This window comes from Dama dama, chromosome 5 (genome assembly GCF_033118175.1).
Source record: "Dama dama isolate Ldn47 chromosome 5, ASM3311817v1, whole genome shotgun sequence".
Classification (NCBI taxonomy): domain Eukaryota; kingdom Metazoa; phylum Chordata; class Mammalia; order Artiodactyla; family Cervidae; genus Dama; species Dama dama.
The window spans coordinates 69,138,101-69,162,284 of NC_083685.1; the positions used below are offsets into that span (position 1 = coordinate 69,138,101).

Consider the following 24,184-nt stretch of genomic DNA (forward strand, 5'->3'; position numbering starts at 1 on the left):
TGAGGTCACGGGAAGCATTCTGTATCTCTGAGAAAATCCTCAATTTTTTTATAACTTAAGTGACGAGGACCAAAGAGATCATGATGTTTCTAAATCTCTAAGAAACTGTAGTATTACTATCATTTTAATCTAAATGACAATGAAATCTTTGTTTAAAAATTATGTACCAAAACTATCTCAGACTATTTAATCCAGAACACACCTTTTGCTCTTCATAGTTATATAATGAAGGGAAAATAATTTTACTCAAGAAATACTAAGATCCACCTAATACTAAAAGGGGCACAAAGAAACTTGTGAGAGTGATGAATATTCATTATCTTGATTGTGGTGATGGTTTCATACATATGTCAAAACTAATAAAATTGTACACTTTAAATATAAGCTATTTATTCTATGTCAGTTATATCTCACTAAAGCTGTTTTAAAAAATTTTACATAATTTCGAGGACTGCTACTGGAAGCTTATAGGTATATAGTTCTATTACATGTTGTTTTGGATGATACATAAATAACAGTGATGGCTAATTAGTATAAATTTCTTTTTTCTCCAGTAGTCAATCAGTATTAGAATGTTACTGAAACATTCTAATATTTAAAGCAATATAAATATAGATATCAGAAAATTCATATGCAACAGTTTTAAAGACTCATATTATTAAAGATTATTACCATTTTTCTTATGAAGAGAATGGACGAAAACGATTATTTTATAATTCAGTCAGTGCTGTGCTTAAAAAAAATTACTCTGTAGCCTCACCATAATACCTTCACATGGAGCCCTGCCAGGGAGATTTCTTTTAGCATGCATGATGAGTCGCTCAGTCACGTCTTGACTCTTTGAGACCCTTTGGACTATAGCCTATCAGTCTCCTCTGTCCATGGGATTTTTCAGACAATGATACTGAAGTGGGTTGCCATTTCCTCCTCCAGGGGGATTTTCCCAACCCAGGGACCGAAACTGTGTTTCCTGCATTGCAGGCAGATTCTTTACCCAGTGAGCTATTGGGGAAGCCCCCATATCTTTTAGATATCTGAGTAATTAGAGCCTTGCTACATAGTGAATTCCCTGCCACTGCATACAGGTGTAGCTATATTAAATTTTATTATATGATTCTACAATGGAAATATTTTTAATTTTGAATACAAATGACTACAGAATGACAAAAGAATACTAGTACCTTATTTTAGAACATACGTATCTGACATAAATTATTTTTAGAATAAGAAGTAAGATATACTTTGAGAAAAGACTTTCTTCTTATATGAGAAAAACATTCTTAATGTAAAAATCATAATGATTTTGTATTATAATAAAAGACTGTAAGAAAGCTGAACAATCATTACCTGCATAACTTCTCCCTGTGCTCATACAAGATGATACCACTGTCCATTTATCAGTTGTTGGGTTATAATATTCTACTGATGCCAAGTTACAGGAACCATCATCCCCTCCAACTACGTATAACAGACCATTAACTGCACAAACGCCTTTAAAAAAATTAAACAGAGAGAAAACAATTATTTTAAAAATTTGGATGACTATAAATGGCCCTGAACGTGTCTGGTCAAGTGATCCAGATACACTTACTTCTGTGTGAGAGGCAGGAAGAGAAGATGGGGGAAGCTGAAAAGAATTCCTTTGTGCGAGGAATTTCTCTAATCCCAACTGTAAGCTTCTACTCAAGTTACTGATACAGTAGTTGCTCTATATACGCATTATTTCATTTAATCTTCACAATAACCTTACTTTATAGGCTAGAAACTGTTTTATTCCCCACTTTATTAAAAACAGTAGAAAATTAAAAAGTCAAAGAAGTTTAATAATTCTCCCAAAGTCAGTTTCTAAGGAAATCCTAAGGAAAAAGAGAAAATAATAAATATATATATTTGTAGAAGGTAAAAATGATTCTGAATTTTATTATACTGACTAGCTAATTATTTTATCTCCTTTAAAGGGAGAACAGTATTATTTATTTCATTATTATGAGAATACTATGTTTTTTTCTTTTTTGGAAAAATTCAAAACCCCTAGAAAAGTACAAAGAGGAAAAGACCACCACTAATCTTATACACCTAGAATCCTGATCACTGAAATTTTGGCTCTTTTCTATGCATATATTCTCAGACTCTCCTTTTTTAACCCCAAAGTAGCTCATACTACATAAGCTACTTTTTACACACTCACACCAAAAAATATATACCTGGATATTTCCTCAAGTTAATAAATACAGATTTATATTATTTTAAATGGCTGCACAATATTCCATGTATGATACTACCATAATTCATTTGTCTTTTACTGATAGATGTTAAGTTATTTTCAGCTTTCTTGCTCTTATTGCCAATAATCTAGGAAGTACAAGCACATATGCTTTTCTAACTTCACATGTGCTGGGACCCAGATTTGTGGGGTTTTACTAGTTTTGGACTATCCATAGCTGAGAGCGCTTTAATACCTCACCTAGTACAACTGATTGGATGAGGTACAAGGTCAAGTGAATTAATTATATATTTTGTTCTGCTGAGTGAGTTCTTGGAGTCCGACATACTTATCTTCCTTAGTGATCCCATTTAAAGTAAAGAGAAATAGGAAGAGCATTTCTAGGGGGATGTAGGGTGCATCTTGCAACATCAATCAATGGTACACAGTGATTCTAAGAATCATCAGGATTATTTTGGATTGTGGGACCTGGCATGAAGACAATGGCATTTTTAAGAAGATGAGCATTTCCCCAAAAGACTACCTAGCTATTCTGAATCTATTTTCCATTTCTATTTCCCTTCCATAGATTTTCTTTTTAAGGAGGTACTTCCCTGGTCTTGAAGACCTCAGGTTTCTGAAAATTGCTATTGTTGTTTTAGCTTTTCCATTCTCTAGAAACCCTGAACTATATTAAATTGTGGTTACCTTCTTTAGGCTTCCCCTCCAGATTCAGATAAACAACCAGCTTTTTAATCTGGTGTAAGTATTTACTTTGGGATTGCCTTTCTTAGGGATTGGAATGAAAACTGACCTTTTCCAGTCCTGCAGCCACTGCTGAGTTTTCCAAATTTGCTGGCATATTGAGTGCAGCACTTTCACAGCATCATCTTTCAGGATTTGAAATAGCTCAACTGGAATTCCATCACATCCACTAACTTTGTTCGTAGTGATGCTTTCTAAGGCCCACCAGACTTCACATTCCAGGATGTCTGGCTCTAGGTGAGTGATCACACCATTGTGATTATCTGGGTCGTGAAGATCTTTTTTTTTTTGTACGGTTTTTCTGTGTATTCTTGCCACCTCTTCTTAATGTCTTCTGCTTCTGTTAGGTCCATACCATTTCTGTCCTTTATCGAACCCATCTTTGCGTGAAATGTTCCCTTGATATCTCTAATTTTCTTGAAGAGATCTCTAGTCTTTCCCATTCTGTTGTTTTCCTCTATTTCTTTGCATTGATCACTGAGGAAGGCTTTCTTATCTCTCCTGGCTATTCTTTGGAACTCTGCATTCAAATGCGAATATCTTTCCTTTTCTCCTTTGCTTTTCACTTCTCTTCTTTTCACAGCTATTTGTAAGGCCTCCTCAGACAACCATTTTGCCTTTTTGCATTTCTTTTCCATGGGGATGGTCTTGATCCCTGTCTCCTGTACAATGTCACGAACCTCCATCCATTGTTCATCAGGCTCTCTGTCTATCAGATCTAGTCCCTTAAATCTATTTCTCACTTCCAGTGTATACTCATAAGAGATTTGATTTAGGTCATACGTGAATGGTCTAGTGGTTTTCCCTACTTTCTTCAGTTTAAGTCTGAATTTGGCAATAAGGAGTTCATGATCTGAGCCACAGTCAGCTCCCGGTCTTGTTTTTGCTGACTGTATAGAGCTTCTCCATCTTTAGCTGCAAAGAATATAATCAATCTGATTTCGGTGTTGACCATCTGGCAAAAAATTGATGCTTTTGAACTATGGTGTTGGAGAAGACTCTTGAGAGTCCCGTGGACTGCAAGGAGATCAGTCCTGGGTGTTCACTGGAAGGACTGATGCTGAAGGTGAAACTCCAATACTTTGGCCACCTCATGTGAAGAGCTGACTTGTTGGAAAAGACCCTGATTCTGGGAAAGATTGAGGGCAGGAGGAGAAGGGGACGATAGAGGATGAGATGGCTGGATGGCATCACTGACTCGATGGGCATGAGTTTGAGTAAACTCCAGGAGCTGGTGATGGACAGGGAGGCCGGGCGTGCCGCAGTCCTTGGGGTCGCAAAGAGTTGGATGCTACTGAGTGACCGAACTGAACTGAACTGAAGTATTTACTTAACTAGACTAAAGTCCCTGAAAACTGAACTCCAAAATGTGATAGAGGCAGACATTCAAAAATGTCTGTGGTACAAAAGAATGAATTCAAGTATCAAATAGAGTTCTTTTTCTAACTTAGTATTTATGGTCATCACCAAAAAGTAAATTCTGACAGAAATTATAAGTTAACAGAAGGATCACATTAAACTGCATGCCCCACATCATGCTTGGCATTCACTACTTAGGATTATTCTAAGTTTCTGCCTTTAAAGAGCAAGTCTATTAGGAATTCAGATCAGTAAAAGAACAACGGAAATACAACAGTGATACTAGTAAAACTCTGAATACAATTCAATACAAAGTTCATAATCTTAAATTAGACAGATACCTGCATTTCTTCTGCACATGTTCATATCTGCAACCTGTCTCCATGTGTTGGTGGCAGGATCATACACTTCAACACTTTTTCGTACTAAAGGGCCATCATGACCCCCTACAGCATACAGTAAGTTGTTTAACACACCAACACCTATAAAACAAAAAAAACAACCTGTAGTAGAGTAAAAGGGACAGGAAGTTTGTAACATTTTAGGGTTTATTCAAATGACTTGTAAATAAAACTTCTGAAATTATTCATATTAAAAATCAATATTAAAGCATTCAACCTAGTAAAATGGAAATGAAAATAATTACAAATGAGAATCTTACTAAGAACTATTGTTATTGTCAAATACAATAAAAATAATGTGTAGGTGAAAACAGAGAGGGAAGTCCTTTACAATATAACCATTTTGAAAACAACTTTCATGATAGAAGGAAATCAGTATTAAGAGTATTAGATCTGTAAGAAATGGATATGAAGGGAGTTGATTATTAAGCAAGTTCTCCAATAAGCACTAAAAGCAAAAACCTAAAAGTAATGCCAAACAATATGAATAATTAAATGAAACAGAACAAGCCTTTAATATAGCACATGAGAAATTTTACAAAGTGAATTTAAGTGCATCTGTCTACTACTCCAACCTGTATAATGCAAAAGACATTTTAACAGTGTCACTAGAATCAGTATATATTTTCTGATAATATAAAGAGATGTCATTATTTCACTTGTTTAATTCTTTTCCATCATTTTTGTGTTTCAATTGCTGAATGAGGTTCCTATTCACCTGCTCCACTCCTTCTAGTACTCATTTCTGCTATATAGGTCCACTCATTTGCCGTGGCACTGTAGCATTCCACTGTGCTAAGACACTGACGTGAAGCTCCATCGTAACCCCCAACAGCATAGAGCAGACCTAAATGTGGAATCACAAAGAAAGTCAAATTCATAAACAGCTATTTTTACAAGTCATGAAATGTTGAATTTTCCTCCATGGTAGCAGAGTTTACCTTTAAAGTATTACTGATTTTTACGAACTATTTAAAATCTTGCCTAATGGTGATAGGTGGAGTTACCAAATCACATTATAAAGATCTATAGAATATACATGATATTAATATAACACTTTCATCAATAATCTGACAGAAAAGAAAGTACACTTATTATATCTTTGGATAACACTATTTGCTAAGTGAACAATATCCTAGAAAACCAAATTAAATAGCAAAGTTATCTTATATGTGTGTATGTGCGCGCAGTTGTGTCTAACTCTTAAAACCTCATGGACTGTAGCCCATCAAGCTCCTCTGTCCATGGGATTTCCCAGGCAAGAATACTGGAGTGGGTACCATTTTAAAAAAGTAATATTAAGAGTCAGTACCATATACAATGAAATATTATTTGCTAATAAAAAGAAATGAGGTATTGGTAAAAGCTACAGCATGAATGAACCTTGATCATTATGCCAAGTCAAAGAAGTCAGCTGCAAAAGGACAACATACTCTACAATTTCTTTAATATGAAAATGTCCATAAGTGGAAAATTTATACAGAGACAGGAAAGTAGGGTAGTGTTTGCCAAGGGCTGGCAGGATGCGGGTGATAACCAAGGGCAATAGGGTTGCTTTGGGGGTAATAAAAATGTTCTAAAATGAACTGTTACAATAGATGCACACCAAATTGTACACTTTAATGAGTGAAATGTACTGTATGTGAATTAAAATACAATAAATCTGGTTTTAAAAAAGTCAGTGCAGAGAATTATACCCACTATGGAGAGGAAGGTGGGAACCCACAAATTTGCCCAACGAGTAAAAAAACTCATATTTACAGCGCTAAATTCTTTGGGGGAACAAAGTAGCATATACATAAATAACTGGCAGCCCATCGCTTACAAGGTAAACCGCCCTTCTCTAAATGCAAAGCTTCATACTCACTCCATCTGGCTTGCTTCCCAAATGATTACACTAAGATCAGTTAATAATTTTACATATGTTATACAAAGAGATGAGAAAAAGAGGGAGGGAGGACAGAGAGAGGCCAGAGGGCAGGCAAGAAAGGACAACTAACATTTCATAGTAACCACTGTATGTTTCCCTTTTTAAAACAATCATTTGCTTGCCCATTTAGAAAACTTGGGTCTGGGTTACTGGAAGAAACACCCTTAACCACCAGAGGGTTGCCCGCACCTCCAACGACACCAACACCCACACTGCTCCTCCTCGTGTTCATGGGAGCCACGTGGAACCACTCGTTAGACTTGATGTTGTACGCTTCCACGGAGGACAGCCCTGTAATGAACAAAGCACAGTGCACTTCATCTCCTCCTCAGGCTCCTTACATATACAATAGGGGAAATACTTCAGCTGCATTAAGATGGGCTAACATTCAATTACATGATGAAGAGAAATAATTTCTTTTCTAGAGAACACCTATGCAAGCTACTGACATCCATTGGCTTTTTAAACTTGAGAAGATAACTGATACTGAAGCATGAGAAAAAAACTATATACTTAGCACTCTTAACATCATTTAAAGGAATTCTGGATGGAAATTTTAAAGTTATCTTTATAATACCTAGTAAAACACTCAACTGACTCCTAATTATGCCAGGCCTTGTTCCATAAATGTGATTGCTATGTTAATTTCTAACAGCAATTTAGAAAAGATGAAAGAAAATTGCCTGTACTCCCGTCAAAGCCTCCCACCGCATACAACAGTCCATTCAACACGGCAGCCCCCAGAGTGCTTCTCCGGTCTCGCATGTTAGCAACACTGGTCCACTGATCTTTCACAGGGTCATAAGAATCCACAGTGCGGACCCTCAAGGAACCATTAAAGCCACCAACAGCAAAAACGAGTCCAGCCATGTAAACCATCCCTGCAAAAGAAATACAGCAGTTACTAGTGAGTGTGCAACCCAACTGCTACCACCACCTAAAGACTGCATTCCAAACAGTCTAAAACTGTTGTCAGATTTTAAGTTCCCCTAAGGAGAAGCTTGGCTGAATAGGTCCTAAGAAACACTATTTGTTAGTGAGAATACAAAACAACTAGATTGCGCTCCTTTCTGCTATGAAAAAATGCAATGGCATGGGCTGAGGTATTACTTTGACTCCTGACTTTTTCAAAGATATTCACAGACTTAAACAATGAGCAAGAATTTTCCAACTACCTGAACATGTCTATATTTAATTTGCATAATGTGCTTCTCATTTATCATGTTAGTGGGCTAAATCTGGGGTTAGCAAATTATAGCCAGTAGGCTATTTCAGTAGAAGCTCACTGAACTGAGAATGATTTTTACACTGTTAAATGGTTGAAAAGCAGTCAAGAAGAAAAGAATATTTCATGATATACGAAAAGTTACATAAAATTAAAATTCCAGTATCCATAAATAAAGTTTTATTAGAACACAGCTCCAGACATTCATCATGCTGCTTTCAACTATGGTGGCACTTAATTAGTTGTGACAAAGGTCATATAACCCACAAAGCCACAAATACTTTCTGGTCCTTTAAGAAAAAGTTTGCTGGCTAGTGAGATGCTAGGGGGTCCCTAGGTGGAGAAACTAAATTGCAGACTCTGGATTTCACCACTTCTTCACCTTCCCAAACTTTTTTGTGCTGCTGTTCTGTTCTGAGAAGCTCCTCTTCAAGTTGGAAATCCCAATGAAAGTTTCATACTTTCTATGAGGCCTTCCCCAAACCACTAATCCTGAAGGGATTATCAGTAACTCCTGAACCACTAGAGCAAATAACATCTATTTCAAGGTTAATAAATCTTATACACTTTGCAGTATCATTGTAAAACATTCTTCAAAATATCTGATCAAATGCTCTTCCAAAGAATCAAGGGCATGAAAATACAGACAGACTATGGAACTGTCACAAGTCAGAAGAGATTAAGAAAACACGACAACTAAATGCACTATTACAGGGATCAAAACGGCAAAGCAGGAGGAAGTGGAGCTCACCTCACCCACAAATGCACCAAACACGCACTACATGTGGAACAACTCTCACAGAAAACTGACTGGAAACTGGCAGGAGATCTCTTTTACAACCAAAGCTGCAAGGAAGATTTCCATGTAACCAAGAAGGATGGGGGGGGGGGGGGGAGGGGGGGGCGGAGAGGCATTCAAGACAGGCCTGGCACCCCTGAGAGGGAGCTGTAAAGAAGGAAAGGTTCACATGGGCAGGACCTCGTCCTGGGGAGCCCCCCTTGCTTGCTGCAAGGTCTGCTAGGACAGATAGAGGGGCTGGAGGTGTTACAGGTATGGGTTCCTGGACTCTCTAAGCAATAGAAATTGAGAAGAGGCCAGATCAGGAATTCAGGCAGGCCTTTATTGGGATACGTGCTTAGCAAAAGGGAGCAAAAACAAGTAACAGGTTCCCTTGCTCACTCCCTGAAGAGAGGAGAGCTGATTTCTTAAATGGTGTGAAGATGAGAGAGGATTGGTGGGCTGCATGGGACATGTGACTTAGACGGTCTGCCCACCCCTTGGTAGTACTGTGTGCAGGACCCTGCTTTTGCTCCCAGCATGTCAGAAGTGGCAGTTGTGTTTTAGCCTTGTTCATAAGTGCCCTGACTATGCATGTGTGAAGTGGGCTTCCCTCATAGCTCAGTCAGTAAAATATCTGCCTGCAGTGCAGGAGACCTGGGTTCTATTCCTGGGTCAGGAACATCCCCTGGAGAAGGAAATGGCAACCCACTCCAATATTCTTTCCTGGAGAATCCTATGGACAGAGGAGCCTGTCAGGCTGCAGACCAAGGGGTCACCAGAGTCGGACATGACTTAGCGACTAAACTACCACCAGAGTTTCTTTATATTCTGCTGCTAAAGGTGTTTCCAGATACAAGCACTACAGTAAAGGATGCCATGTCCCAGGTCCCAGCCTGTCTCAAAGGGGCCTGGTCTTTGCTCTTGAGGAGTGTATGGGTGCTGGTTTACTAGCAATCAGAGCAGAGAGACCCTGGAGCTGATTGCTGCAACCTGCTTTCCTGTCTAAATTAAAATGCACAATGGGTGGGGATGCTAGTATGCACAGCAGCTAGATGCTGAATCTTGGGCAGATGGGCCCATGTTGAGAACTCAGTCTATCTGCATGGGGACAGCTTGGAGGGCCTTGTGTATGGCCTTGTCAAATCTCAGAGCCCACTGTCAGCATTCACACCATGATGGCACGCCCAGCCCCAGCAGACACTCTTGGTGTGTACACTGGGTGACACCACAGAAACACATGAAAACAGAAACACAGGAAGAACCTCTGGGGAGGAGTACATAGGGGATCCTTCTCTGGATGGAGCACTCTGGTTCTGCCCATCTGACACTGAAGCTTGGAGCCAGATCTAATGCAGATAGGTCCTGGGAAAGGTCTATCACAGAGGCAGCCCAAGTAGCAGAAGCAGCACAACCATCGTGATTCCTGCAGCTACGGCACCCTGGCCCCTAGCACCAGCCCACTCCACACCACACACAACAGCCTAGCAATAGATCTGGGATGAACAACATGGAGAAAGGGACATGACCATGGGCTGTTTCTAGGCAAAACCACAAATGACTGCACAGGGGTTCACACTGTGACCATGTGGTCCTCACTTGCTTCTAGAGCTCACTTCCTTTGAGACAGAGCAAAGGCAACGGTGCCATATTGAGCCTGAGACTCAGGGCTTCTACTCAAACAACTGGGGGGCAGATCCTGCCCCTGCCAAGGCTGTGACAGCCAAGAAGAGGAGAGGAGGCCCCGCTCAACACCTAGAGCAGGTTCTGGACACAACTCCAATCACATCCCCTTAATCAAGGGTTAACAGCCAGCACATTCTGAGAGATGTGGCTGGCGTACAGACAAGAAACAGCCCTCCCATCAAAAATACTGGACTTACACAGTCTACACAGGGATTTGACAGCTCTCTGTGTACGTACTTCGTTGCGTTCAACTCTTAGCGACTCCACAGATTATAGCCCACCATGCTCCTTTGTCCATGGGATTTTCCCAGCAAGAATACAGGAATGGGTTGCCATTTCCTCTTTTAGGGGATCTCCCCAAGCCAGGGATTGAACCTGAGTCTCCTGCATGGCAGGCAGATTCTTTACTGCTGAGCCACTTGGGAAGTCCTAATAAGTACATTCCTATCAATAATTACTTCAAATGTCAACAGACTAATCAAAAGACATATAGATTGGCAGACTAAACAACAACAACAACAAATATGACAAGAAATTACACTGTGTTGCCTACAAAGAGACTCACTTCAGTGTGAGAGACACAGATTGAAAGTGGGAAGATGAAAAAAGATACTTCATACAAATGGAAATGACAAGAAAGGAGTTGTAATACTCATATAAGACAAAATAGACTTTAAAAGTCCTAATGAAAGACACAGAAGGACATTATTTAATAATAAAGGGATCAATATTGGAAGAGGATACATGTACCCAATATAAAATAAATAAAATAAAAAAAAATACTAACAGGCATAAAGGAAGAAATTGACAGGAATACAATAATAGTAGGAAAATTTAATGCCCCATTGCTATCAATGGACAGACATTCCAGACAAAAAAATCAATAAGAGAGATCATAAATGATACAACATATTAGTTGGATTTAACCGATATCTACAGGACACTACATCCAAAAATACCCAAGATATAATTACATTTTTTTTTTAAGTGTGCTCAGACCATTCTCTAGGATACACCATACACTAGGTCACAAAACAAGTCTCAACAAATTTAAGAGGACAGAAATTATTTTATGTATCTTTTCTGACCACAATAGTGTAAAACTAGAAATCAACTACAGAAAGAAAACAGAGGAAAAAATGAACATATGGAGACTAAACAACATGCTACTAAAAAGCCAATGGGTCAATGATGGACTCAAATAAGAAATCAGAAAATGCCTTGACTCAAAGGACAATGAAAACACAACCTTACAAAATCTATGGGATGAAGTAAAAGCAGTTCTACAAGAGAAGTTCATAGCTATAAAGGCATTCCTCAAGTAAAAACTCAAACAACCTAACCTACCAACTAAAAGAATTAGGACAAGAAGAATAAACAAAACTGAAGGTTAGCAGAAGGAAAAATAACAAAGATCAGAGAGGAAATAAAGAAAATGAAGATTAAAAAGAAAAACAACAGAAAAGAGCAATAAAACCAACAGCTGGTTTTTAGAAAAGATAAGCAAAAATCAACAAACCTCTAGTTAGGCTCAACAAGAGAGCAAATCCAAATAAACAAACTAAGAAATAAAAGAAGAGAAATAACAACCACAGAAATACAAAATAAAATAAAATAAAATCATTAGCATACTGTGAACACTTACATAATGACAAACTGGACAGCCTAGAAGAAATGGAAAAGTTTCAAGAAACATGTTGCTGTTTAGTTGGTAAGTCATGTCCAACTCTTTGGTGACCCCATAGACTATATGTAGCCCACCAGGTTCCTCTATCCATGAGATTTCCCAAGCAAGAATACTGGAGTGGGTTGCCATTTCCTGCCTAGGAAAGGACTTTCTCATTTCCAGCCTCTTCCAAATATTACTTGGGGCCAGTGGATCAGAGACCCTCAGTATGAGGGTTAGGAGAATATGTTGCCTCAACAATTTAGGGACCATGCCCCTAAACAGCACGAAGTAGTTATGGAATGAAAGCAATGCCCCTTTCCCTTGGCAACATAATTCTCCTAAAAGAAAAGGGGGGAATGAGAGACTCCTTTCCTAGGCAGGTTGATAGGAAGTCTAGGGGTCCCCAAGGAGAGAGGGGTCTGGAATTCTCAAGGAGGAAGAAAGGACAAACTTTTTTTCCCTCTACATTCCTTAGGACTATATAACAATAATGTATCCTGCTTGAGGACAGTCTCTGGAAAAAACCTTCTGGCTAATTCTGTTATCTCAAAATGTAAATTATGGGAGTAGGTCTGGTGAGGTCTTTACAAACTCCAGACATTCTTTTGATTCACTGTAATAACTAATTTGAGAGTATATAACTCCATTGTTAATGCTAGCAAGAGGGTACTCTTTCTGCCCCCTTCTGATGTCTATGTCAGAAGCTTTCTCTATCCTTTTTATACTTTAATAAACTCTATTGCACAAAAGCTCTGAGCGATCAAGCCTCGTCTCTGGCCCCGAATTGAATTCTTCTCCTCCGGAGTCCAAGAATCCTGGCGTCTTTTCGTGGGTTCAGCAACAACCTTTCAGAACTATTAAATGAATGCAACAACATGGCAGGATACAAGAATAATACACAGAAATCTGTTGCATTCCTTTACACAAAAAATGAAATATCAGAAAAAGAAAGTTTAAAAGATAGTCCCATTTGAAATTCCAACAACCTAGGAATAAGTGTAACCAATGAGGTGGAAGATCTATATGCTGAAAACTATAAAACAACAATGAAGGAAACTGGAGATGATTCAGAATTTAAAGAAATCTCTTGCTCTTACAAAAATTAATATTGCTAAAATGACCATACAATTTACAGATTAAATGCAATCTGTAATACCCAGGGACAGTTTTCAGAGAACTAGAACAAACAATACTAAAACTTATATGGAACCATAAATGACCCAGAAATGCCAAAGAAATACTGAAGAAGAAGAATAAAGCTAGAGGCATAACTTCTAGACGTCACACAACACTACAAAGCTACAGTAAACAAAACACAATGGTAATGGCACAAAAACAGACATATAGATCAATGGAAGAGAACAGAGAGCCCAGAAATAAAGCCACATACCTATGGTCAATTAATCCAACAAAGGAGACAAGACTAAGCAATAGAAAAGAGACAGTCTCTTCAACAAGTAGTGTTGGGAAAGCTGAACAGCTGCATGTAAATCAATGAAATTAGAACATTCCCTCACACCACCTACAAAAATAAACACAAATGGTTTAAAAACCAAAATGTAAGACATGTTACACCTGGAAGAAAAAACAGGCAAAACATTCTTGGAAATAAATCACAGCAATATTTTCTTAGAGCAGTCTCCCAAAGCAAAAGAAATAAGAGCATATATCAACAACAGGACCTAATCAAACTTAAAAATTTTAATTTTTACAGAATCAAAGGAAACCATCACAAACACAATCACAACAAAGAAAACCATCATAAAATGAAATGACAACCTATGGGATGGGAGAAAATATTTCCAAATGATGCAACTGACAAGGGGCTAATATCCCAAATATACAAACCACTCATACAAGTCAATAGAAAAAAAAAAAAAAAAAGTCAACCCAATCAGAAAATGGGCAGAAGACTTAAACAGACATTTCTCCAAAGAAGATAAATAGATGTCCAAACAGGCACATGAAAAGATGTTCAACATCTGAGATTATCAGAGAAATGCAAATCAAAACCACAATGAAGTATTACCTCACAGTGGTCAGATGGCTTCATCAAAAAAATCTACAAATGATAAATGCTGGAAAGGATGTGAAGAAAAGGTTATCTACCTACATTATTGGTGGGAATGTAAATTGGTGTAGCTACTGTGGAAAATGGTACGGAGTTTTCTTAAAAAACTAAAAATGCAAACAACAATATGATCCAGCAATACCCCTCCTGGGCATATATCTGGAAAAGACGAAAATTGTGATTTGTAAAGATACATGCACCTCAATGTTCAGAGTAGCACTATTTACAATAGCAAAGACATGGAAACAAACCAAGTGTCCACCAACAGATGATTGGTTTAACATGTGTTACATATACAGCAGAATATTACTCTGTCATCACAAAGAACGAAACACTACCATTTGCAGCAACATGGATGAACCTAGAGAATACCATACAGAGGTAAGTCAGAAGACAAATACTACACGACATCACATAGGTGACGGTGAAGGTGAAGCTGCTCAGTCGTGTCTGACTCTTTGCGACCCCATGGACTGTAGCCTACCACGCCCCTCCGTCCATGGGATTTTCCAGGCAAGAATACTGGAGTGGGGTGCCATTTCCTTCTCCAGGAGATCTTCCCCACCCAGGGATCGAACCCAGGTCTCCCGCACTGTAGACAGACACTTTACCGTCTGAGCGACCAGGGAAGTCAACATCACATATGTGGAGTCTAAAACATGATACACACAAATCTACATACAAAACAGACTCACAGACATAGAAACCAAACTCATGGTTACCAAAGAGGAAAGGGGAAAAGGGATAAATTAGAAGTGTGGGATTAACACATATATACTACTACACATAAGGTAGATAAGCAACAAGGATTTACTGTATAGCACAGAGAACTATATTCAATATCTTGCAATAATGCATAATGGAAAACAGTCTTAAGATCAATATAAGTGAATCATTTTGCTGTATACCTAAAACTAACACGATATTATAAATCAACTATATTTACTTCAATTATAAATGCATGCATGCATGCAATGTGAGGGCTTGAAACAGAATAGGAACATTAACAGAAAAAACTGTAAAATATAGTAAGCCTTTAGCTTAGGTAACAGTAATATACCAATACTGATTTCTTAAGTTTTGAGAACTATCACAGCTATATGAGATATTAATACAATGAATTATACACACAAATAATTTTTGAGTAAGGCTTTTCTACACAAGAAAGAAATCCATAAGTACAAGGACAAAATTCTGATGGTACAGGAACCCACAGAAAGTAATAGAGTTACATGGCAAAAATAACACAAAAATAATGCAAATAAAGTCAAAAGATTAATACAAAGAAATATTCACACCACAACTGACAGGAAAAAAGGGCTATTCTCCTTAACATATCAAATCAATAATAAAACACTGGCAAAAATCATGAAACCATGAACTGACCATTTAGAAAGATGTTTAACTTTCCTCAAAATAAAAGTGCAAACTAGATGTGAAAGAATTTTTCACCTACCAGCTTGCAAAACTCAAACATTTAATTATAAGGTGTTACAGGGGCTTCCCTGATAGCTCAGTTGGTAAAGAATCCACCTGCAATGCAGGAGACCCCATTTTGATTTGTCGGTCGGGAAGATCCCCTGGAGAAGGGAAAGGCTACCCACTCCTACCCACTCTAGTATTCTTGGGCTTCCCTTGTGGCTCGGCCGGTAAAGAATCCGCCTGCAATGTGGGAGAGACCTGGGTTCAATCACTGGGTTGGGAAGCCTAGAGAGTTCCAGGGACTATGTAAGTCCATGCGGTCGCAAAGAGTTGGACACAACTGAGTGACTTTCACTTTCACAGGGTATGTAGCGAAATTAGTACCTTCATATTTACTGTTAGTGGAAGTAATAATTAGTATATCTTAAGATACCCTTTTAATAATTATTCCATTTCTAGACTTTTATCTAACTAAAATCTATTAGCACACACACATACTGATATATGTATAAGGAATTGCAGCACTGCTCATAAAGATTAAAAACAATCTTAATGTTCAATTAAAAACTAGTAAAAATTATACTACATCCAGAACCCCCCCCTCCAACATACTAGACAGCTATAAAGAAATGAGTTAAATCTATGCTCTTATATATAACAAGCTCCAGGATGTACTGTTAAAAGACTACCACAATATAAATGTTCTGTTATGCTTACAACTCATTTTGCTACAGGAGCTATGAATTTACAGATCCAGGTTTGAGTCTCAGAAAGAATTCTTAGAAATTGCAAAAGTCTTTTTTTGATTGCAGTTTTGGCTGAATTAAGGTCCACTTCAACAAATGTTTGAAAAGCAGATGCTTGGAAGAAAGCAACTGTGGCTTACAGCCAAGTTAGGAATTTCTTAGCAATAAGTGTCCCAAGCTAAAGAATTCCTTCTCAATACTTCAACAAAGGTAACAAGGAAAATATCCAACAAATTGCTAGCTACTCCACCTTACATTAGAATCAGAAAAATATGTAAATTTAAGAAAGAGCTTCTAACTCCATCAATGTCTTGTGAGTTGTATGAGGCTCCTGAATCACTGTTTAATCACACAGCTATTTTAATCAAAATTTTTCCAGTAAAGACTCTTTTAGTTACTAACTAAAGACTCTTTAGTTAGTAAGATAAGACCTGACAGGAAACTCCCAATGACCCAGCAGTAGGGAAATGATCACAATGCATCATGCTTACCTGCCCTACATCTCCTAGAAGGCAATTCTGCTACTTGGTGCCATCTCTCTTCTTTGAAGTCATAGCATTCCACACTTCGAATAGCCTTTGGTGCTTGGCCCCCAACCACCACCATTAACTGGAAGGGCAGAAGTATAAGCACTTGAACAAACGACTACTGCATACTCAGGAATTTAAAATGTCTTACTGATACAAAGACAATGACATGGAGAGTATTAGGATGAAGATGGTAAGGTGAGTTGGGGGAAAACAACCACCTAATAAACATTTAATAAACATCACCAAAGGGGGCACACATATGTTAGAACTACAATTCTATTTTCTAGCACATTTAGTCAAAAATAAGGATATCAGAAACTAAAATAAGTTTCTGATTCTTCAAGCAAAAGCAGTATTTAAGCCAAAAACAGCAGGCAATCAGCACTGGCAAGGCTGCAGTATGTCATCGGGCTTGCTATAAACTAGATCCCAGCTTTGTAATGACCAGGGATTAGATCTCCACAACTTAGGACAGCAGACAAAAGTGAAATTTATGTTAGTGGGTCGATGAGGTGAAGAGGACAGTATGGTATTAAAAGAAAGATGGAAGAAGAAAACAAACAAACTACTGAAAAAGGAGCACTAATTAAGTTCACGAGAGAGTACAGATTCCTAGATGTCAAGTAAAGAGATCTCCATGGATGTCCCACAAATAAAAACAAACAAGAGGTCAGATAATGGAAATACTAGAAATCATAACAAATGAATGAGCAGAGAATAAGTGAGGTCAACTCAATTCACCAACCATTTACTAAGTCTGTGTTTAATCAGAACTGTGCTAAGGTGTTCTACATAAGAAATATAAGACATGGTCTCTATCCCTAAAAGGTTATAGATTTCACTCGGGAGACAAGATTCTAAAGTAGTTCAAGAATAATATACAATTATATATGATTATAGACATTAACTGCTATTCCTGATCAGAAAATGAAATGTAGCCATAATTTAGTGAAAACTTCCTGGAGGGGGGAGAACCTTTACAGATAGACGGAATTTAGCAATTAATGTGTTTGTCTTATAATGAATATAAATAAGCACACTGAGCACTCTTTGGGCAGCTGTCAATTCAGAAGAATGTCAAAGTTAATGATGTCACAAGTAAAGATGTCACAAGTAAATGATGTCACTGTAAAGAACGGCAGGGACCTTTCAAGCGAGAAGTAGATAAATAAATGAAAAAGAATGTTCAAAAGAAACAAAAACTCAAACAGAAGATGGAATGATTCATAGACACAAAAGGGGGAAGTTTGCACCTGAACTGAGCAATGACCTACTCGTACTTAAAACTATAGAAAGATGGGTACACAGAAATCAAAGTAAATCCTGTTTCCAAAAAGAAGCCTATTCCAGTAATTTACAGGAAAGTAGAAAGAATTTTAAAGGTCTTAAAAAGAAGATCGGATACAGCACAAATATATGTTTTTTCAGACCTGTCATTCCCCTAGTGTTGAATGCAAATAAATAAAAGGCAGAATTAACAAAGAAAATCTGCATTACCCTTCCTTCCTATTCCTAAAGGAAAAAAAGGGATGGGGAAAACTTGTGAAATCACAAAGGTGCAACAGACAGTAAGATCAATCCTGTATCTAGGGATCTATAGAAGATCTATCTGTGCTTAAACTTTTAAACTCTGCCCAGCAGTTACACAACAGTTAGAAGAGGCTTGGTTAACATCTCTGATGAAGATCAGTTAAGGAAAAAATCTCTAAAGGGAATACTTCTCAAAAAATCCTTGAGAAACAAAATAGTTGAATAGATTTCATGATTCGCAACTATGAATTATGTAGATCAAAATGGGAAGGGAAAATGTGCTACTGATTACAGAGAAAGGTAGTAATACCTGTCCTTTACTCACCCAAGAAAAGTAAAATGGGAAGAGGATTTGGATCTCCAAAAATCAGAGATAAACAGGAAAGGAAGAATGTATAATGGGAAGATGAGAGCAGGGATATTTGTATGAGATAAAGAGACAGTGCTACTACCATCAAAAGTGTGTCATGACTCTGACACCCCAAATGTTTGTAAAAGACAGCTGGTTTCACTTGAGAAACACCATACTTATTAATATAAAGGAATAGAAAACTACTAAGACATGTGTATGGAAAAGTTAAATATGACATATTTAAGGAAGGTAAGAAGTAGGGAGTTATACAAAATCAAGTGAGCATCTTGAAATGTAGATCAATTAAATTTTGTTCTTTCATTTTCTTCACCTATTAAATATTAGTTTAGTTTAAATTGCCTCCTGAAATATCAAGTTTAGATATCCTGGGTAAAATAAAGAAAAATAGAAATAATATAGCATTTACAAAAATACAGATTCCAAATAAAAAAAGAAGCTAACAATAACATGGGACTTCCCTGGTGGTCCAGTGGTTAAGAATCTTCATTGCAATCCAGGGGATGTGGGCTCGATCCCTGGTCAGGGAACTAAAGTCCCACATGCTGAGAAGCAACTAAGCCCACACAACACAACTACTGACAAAGAGTGGAAACAGTGTCAGATTTTATTTTTGGGGGCTCCAAAATCATTGCAGATACTGACCACAGCCATGAAATTAAAACACACTTGCTCCTGGGAAGAAAAGTTATGACCAACCTAGACAGCATATTAAAAAGCAGAGACATTACTTTGCTGACAAAGGTCCGTCTAATCAAGGCTATGGTTTTTCCAGTGGTCATGTATGGATGTGAGAGTTGGACTATAAAGAAAGCTGAGCACCAAAGAATTGATGCTTTTGAATTGTGGTGTTGGAGAAGACTCTTGAGAGTCCCTTGGACTGCAAGGAGATCCAACCAGTCCATCCTAAAGGAAATCAGTCCTGAATATTCACTGGAAGGACTGATGCTGAAGCTGAAGCTCCAATACTTTGGCCACCTGATGCGAAGAACTGACTCATTTGAAAAGACCCTGATGCTGGAAAAGATTGAAGGTGGGAGGAGAAGGGGACAACAGAGGATGAGATGGTTAGATGGCATCACCGACTCAATGGACATAAACTTGAGTAAACTTTGGGAGCTGGTGATAGACAGGGAGGCCGGGCGTGCTGCAGTCCATGGAGTCACAAAGAATTGGACACAACTGAGCGATTGAACTAAACAATATCATACAGTAGCAAAACATACACAGTTTTTCATTATACTGTCCAAATCAGAGTGCCTTAGACAATCCCAAGACGGTTTACTGAAGACACAAAACTAATGTCTGAGCTATAAAAAGATTTATCTTATGCAAATAGTATCAGTCCACAAGATCAGAGCCTAATAAGTCACTGTCATGGTAGAAATATTATCTATTATTCCAGGACTGCTACCACATTTTGCCTGATGTGTCTTATTGTGATTATAATAAAATGCATCATTACTGTTAATCATGTTGCCTCATTCTTAACTATCTAGTTAGAATTAATCTTGACTATAGCCCCTCTAAAATGACAAACAGTGCTATTGTAAAAGCATACAGTAGAAGCACTTTTAAAAAATCTGTGCAGATAAATAAACTTTCAGGAGAGACTATGCAGATACAAAGCTAGCAGCAGTGTACCTCCCTGCTACCTGTCAGGTCTGCCGCCCTACTCTCCAGGCCCCCTGAGAGAGCAGAAGAGAACCTTCATGGATCGGCGTGTGTGTGTGTGTGTGTGTTAGTCGCTCAGTCGTGCACACCCACCACAGAATCAAAGCTAAAGAACTGAGAAATCCCAAGTTTAATACAGTCGGGAGGGCTACCCAAACTCATAGGCAGAGAAGAGCCCAGAGACAGTGTCAACTGAACAGATGATCACAAAAGAGAAAATAATTGACAGGATTTCACCAAGAACTCTTTAGAATGTTTTCAAACGTAGCATCCTTATTACAGAAATTAGAAGAGAATTAGTTTTCACTCTAAAGGTTAAGGCATAGCTAAAGACAGCAAAGCTAAAGATGCCAGCTAAGGGAATATACAGGTTAAGAAGAGACCTTTTACAAATATGAAATGTTTAAAAAGTACTAAAGATAAGACAAACCTTTTAGAAGGAAGTTAAAAAGACCAGCATAAAAGAAATAATAATTCAAATGGGCTAAGACTATAGACGGCTTTTATAAACCTGTATTTTTTTGTAAGAACAAAAACTGACACCAAACAATATGGACAGATATGAAGTAATGAAGACTTAATAGAGATGACTTCTTATAAAAGTAGGTAAAGGTATTTGGAAAATGTAAACACTTATAAAATCAGCAGACCCAGATGGCATGCATACTAAGGTATTAAGGGAACTAGCTAATGTACTTACTGAGCCACTTACAATTATTTTTGAAAAATCTTGGAGAACTGAGGAGAGATCAGAAAATTTAAAAACGGCAAATACCAATTTTCAAAATAGGGCAGGAAGTGAGTGCCTTGTAAATATCTTTTAAGTGATATTAATTCTCACTAAAACTTTAGAATATTTTGAGAAAAGCATTCAAACTTCTAGGAGCCTATGAAATGGTGAGTAACACACAGAGGGATATTAAAAAAATCATGCTAAATTTGAACCTATATGATCCTAGATCTCATCAGATGCTATTTGCCAAATTACTTGTTTTTGGTTTAGATAATAAACATAATAATGTGGACTGACACTTCCTATAAATGGACTATATTGCTAAGTAGGTATTTCTAATGAGGAATCACCAGGAAGAGTACTGAAGTCCATTTTAAATTAAAATATTTACTAATACTCTAGAAAAAAGGAGGGAGTAGCACACTGGCAAAATACAGTCAGTTCTAAATTGAGAACTCTTAACACTGGGCAAAACAGAAAAAGACTACTAATATGGATTTGAAGCAATTAAAATGTAGACTCAAAAAAAAAAAAAAAAAAACCTTGAAAAATACTAAATAAAAGTATTAAAGCAAAAGAACATAAAAGATATAATTTAATGGAAATATAAAAAGTAATAACTAAAGATGATGTAAGAAAACAGTAGACAACAGATTCTTATTTCTTAATCCATCATTGCCCCCAAACACACGAGAGCTAGAAATCAATACATAAATAAAAGTATTATATTCTGTATGGATCATTTTGATCAGACCATACACAAAATGGTGCTTTAAGTGCTGGCCTCCTAGTACTATAAAGATGAAAACAGAGCAGAAACTGCAAACAGAAAGACAGAAATAAGGGGTTATTTGTAAAGAAAATTCAATCAGTAAGAAATGAATGGTTTCAACTAAAAAGATAAAGGTAGAATACAAACTTTCACATAGGAAACTTAGGAACACTGGAGATCTGGGAAGACATATGGGAAATCTACACTGAAATGGCTATGTATGATGTGAGAGTGAACCATCACACTGTGTACTGTTTGTACACAACAGACAATAGGAGAGAACAAAAAACAAGCCAGCATCCTTAGTTGTAAGCAATTCTGGGAAGCTACTCAGTTTTCACTTATCATCCAAACATGTAGCTTACAAAGAAATCTTTAATCTACATATTCTAATTATCCTCTCTGCTGTTAACTACAGCTGAAGAAACTCAGAAGGGATAAATACCAGTTGCCTCTGTTCCAGAAGAGCAATATCAAGTGGTTTATAAAGATTAAATGAGTCAAACAATGCCCACCCTTCACAGACAAAAAAATCAAAAAAGAAGTTGAATTACATATACTACAGTGAATTCCTGGGTACATGGAAATTCAGATGAGTAAAATAAATTAAGAGCCTCATTATGGGCCTTTCAGATGAGGTAGTAACAGGTATGAATAGCAGATCCTACTTTGGGAAGGTTCATGGGTGTCCTCAGTCGGGTTCGGACACTCTTCATTAATATACGCTGCTCTGTTGGTAGCAGATGGTACTTCATAGCTTCAATGAGGTAATCTTTGCAAGCACTGCTGTTCTTCACCAGTGCTTCTTCCTCAACCCTCTGAAAGAAGAAATCAGACTCGCCCTATGAGGGGATAGCTACTTCATGATAAAATGACAAAGAAACAAGTAAAGAAGAGGAAAAAGGAATAACTATCTTCTGGTTCAATCTAAAAGTTACAGAGGCAAGTTTATAAATATCACTAAAAAAAAAAAGCCTGACTGCATTTTTTCTCTGGTCTGCAGAGAAAAATATATAAATAATAAAGAACTGCAATGAAAATCATATACTTCAATGTCAGTTGTAGAATAATCTTTAGTAGTACTATGTTCATCTATTTGTTATCTCTAAGCCAAATTAAGAAACAGTTTAAGCCAAACAGTAAGAAAAATTAGGAAATTGAGATCATGAGTCCTTCAGGCAGGGGAGGTAATATTATAAATACAACCTTTTAAAACTTGAAAAAAAATATCCAGTAAAGGGATTCAAAATACTTTATAACAACGTGCCTATACCACAAATAAATCTTGTCCCTCCTATCCCTATCCTCAAGTGTGGGACAGGTTTCTTCTGTTTTCTCTTTTTTTTTCTGTTCATTTTCTTAAAGGCGGAGTACCAGTGATTACACATTCTTCAAACAATTCTAAAACGTTCAGATCTACTGCTAAAAAAGAAATGTTTCTTCATATTGATAAATGGCAGAAACCAACACAACACTGTAAAGCAATTATCCTCCAGTTAAAAACAAATAATTTAAAAAAAGCTTCACTGGATGGCTTCAATTATAAATTAAAATGTTGAAATGACCCTAGTATAAAGGAATGCTAATAATAAAACAGTAAATTTAATATTGTTCAGAGACTACTAAAGATCCATTTATTGCTATTTGTTTCAAATAACCCGGTTTTCTTCAGCTTAGAATTCCATTCTATTCTATTCCATTCACTAATCAGAGGAGGCTATCAGAAGGAAGGCAAAAGAGCTGCAAAAGTGATACAGAACTATAGATGTGGTTTCTGCATGTACTTATATCACCACAGACAATGCTTCCACAAGCTCCAGTACTTGCTCGTGCAAATCAGATACTGGGGATAAGCAAACTTTAAGACTGGGAAGTAGCCCAAGAGGTAGCAGCTACCGAGGACATCAGGTATATTTACTGTCCTATGCCCAGTTACCACTGTGTAACGGAAATCAACACACTGTTGCCCCAGTGACATGGTGCTAGTGCATACTTATGTGTTCTGCAAATACTTTTACCTGAACTAAATATTCCCGAGGAAGCAAAGGTAACCGTACATGTTCCATCAGCCGAGCCATAAATTCTTGCCTCACATCCTTGTCATGATTCACCCAAGCTATCACTGCTTCAAATACCTTGCAGAGAATATGGGGGAAAGAAAATTAATGAGTTATGTACCAAGGTATCTGAATAAAATACAAGGAGATTACATTTTATATAAAACTCTTGCTAAGACATCCAAGTTTTATCCATGGTTGAAGTTTTTCAAATCATGACTATGCTGTTGCTGTTCAGTTGCTCAGTTGTGTCCAACTCTTTG

General features: G+C 37.4%; 1 protein-coding gene across 2 annotated transcripts in view; it reads right to left on the bottom strand.

Annotated features, from left to right (window-relative positions):
• Window positions 1-24,184, bottom strand: part of KLHL2 (kelch like family member 2) — a 158,535-nt gene that overhangs the window by 1,147 nt on the left and 133,204 nt on the right. For both annotated transcript variants that reach the window (XM_061142560.1, XM_061142561.1), the window contains 8 exons: window positions 23,883-23,999; window positions 22,533-22,682; window positions 16,747-16,864; window positions 7,342-7,539; window positions 6,848-6,949; window positions 5,447-5,575; window positions 4,669-4,809; window positions 1,348-1,491 (listed from right to left, as the gene is read on the bottom strand). In XM_061142560.1, coding sequence (XP_060998543.1) covers window positions 1,348-1,491; window positions 4,669-4,809; window positions 5,447-5,575; window positions 6,848-6,949; window positions 7,342-7,539; window positions 16,747-16,864; window positions 22,533-22,682; window positions 23,883-23,999 — 1,099 coding nt within the window. The remainder of the gene's footprint in view (window positions 1-1,347; window positions 1,492-4,668; window positions 4,810-5,446; window positions 5,576-6,847; window positions 6,950-7,341; window positions 7,540-16,746; window positions 16,865-22,532; window positions 22,683-23,882; window positions 24,000-24,184) is intronic.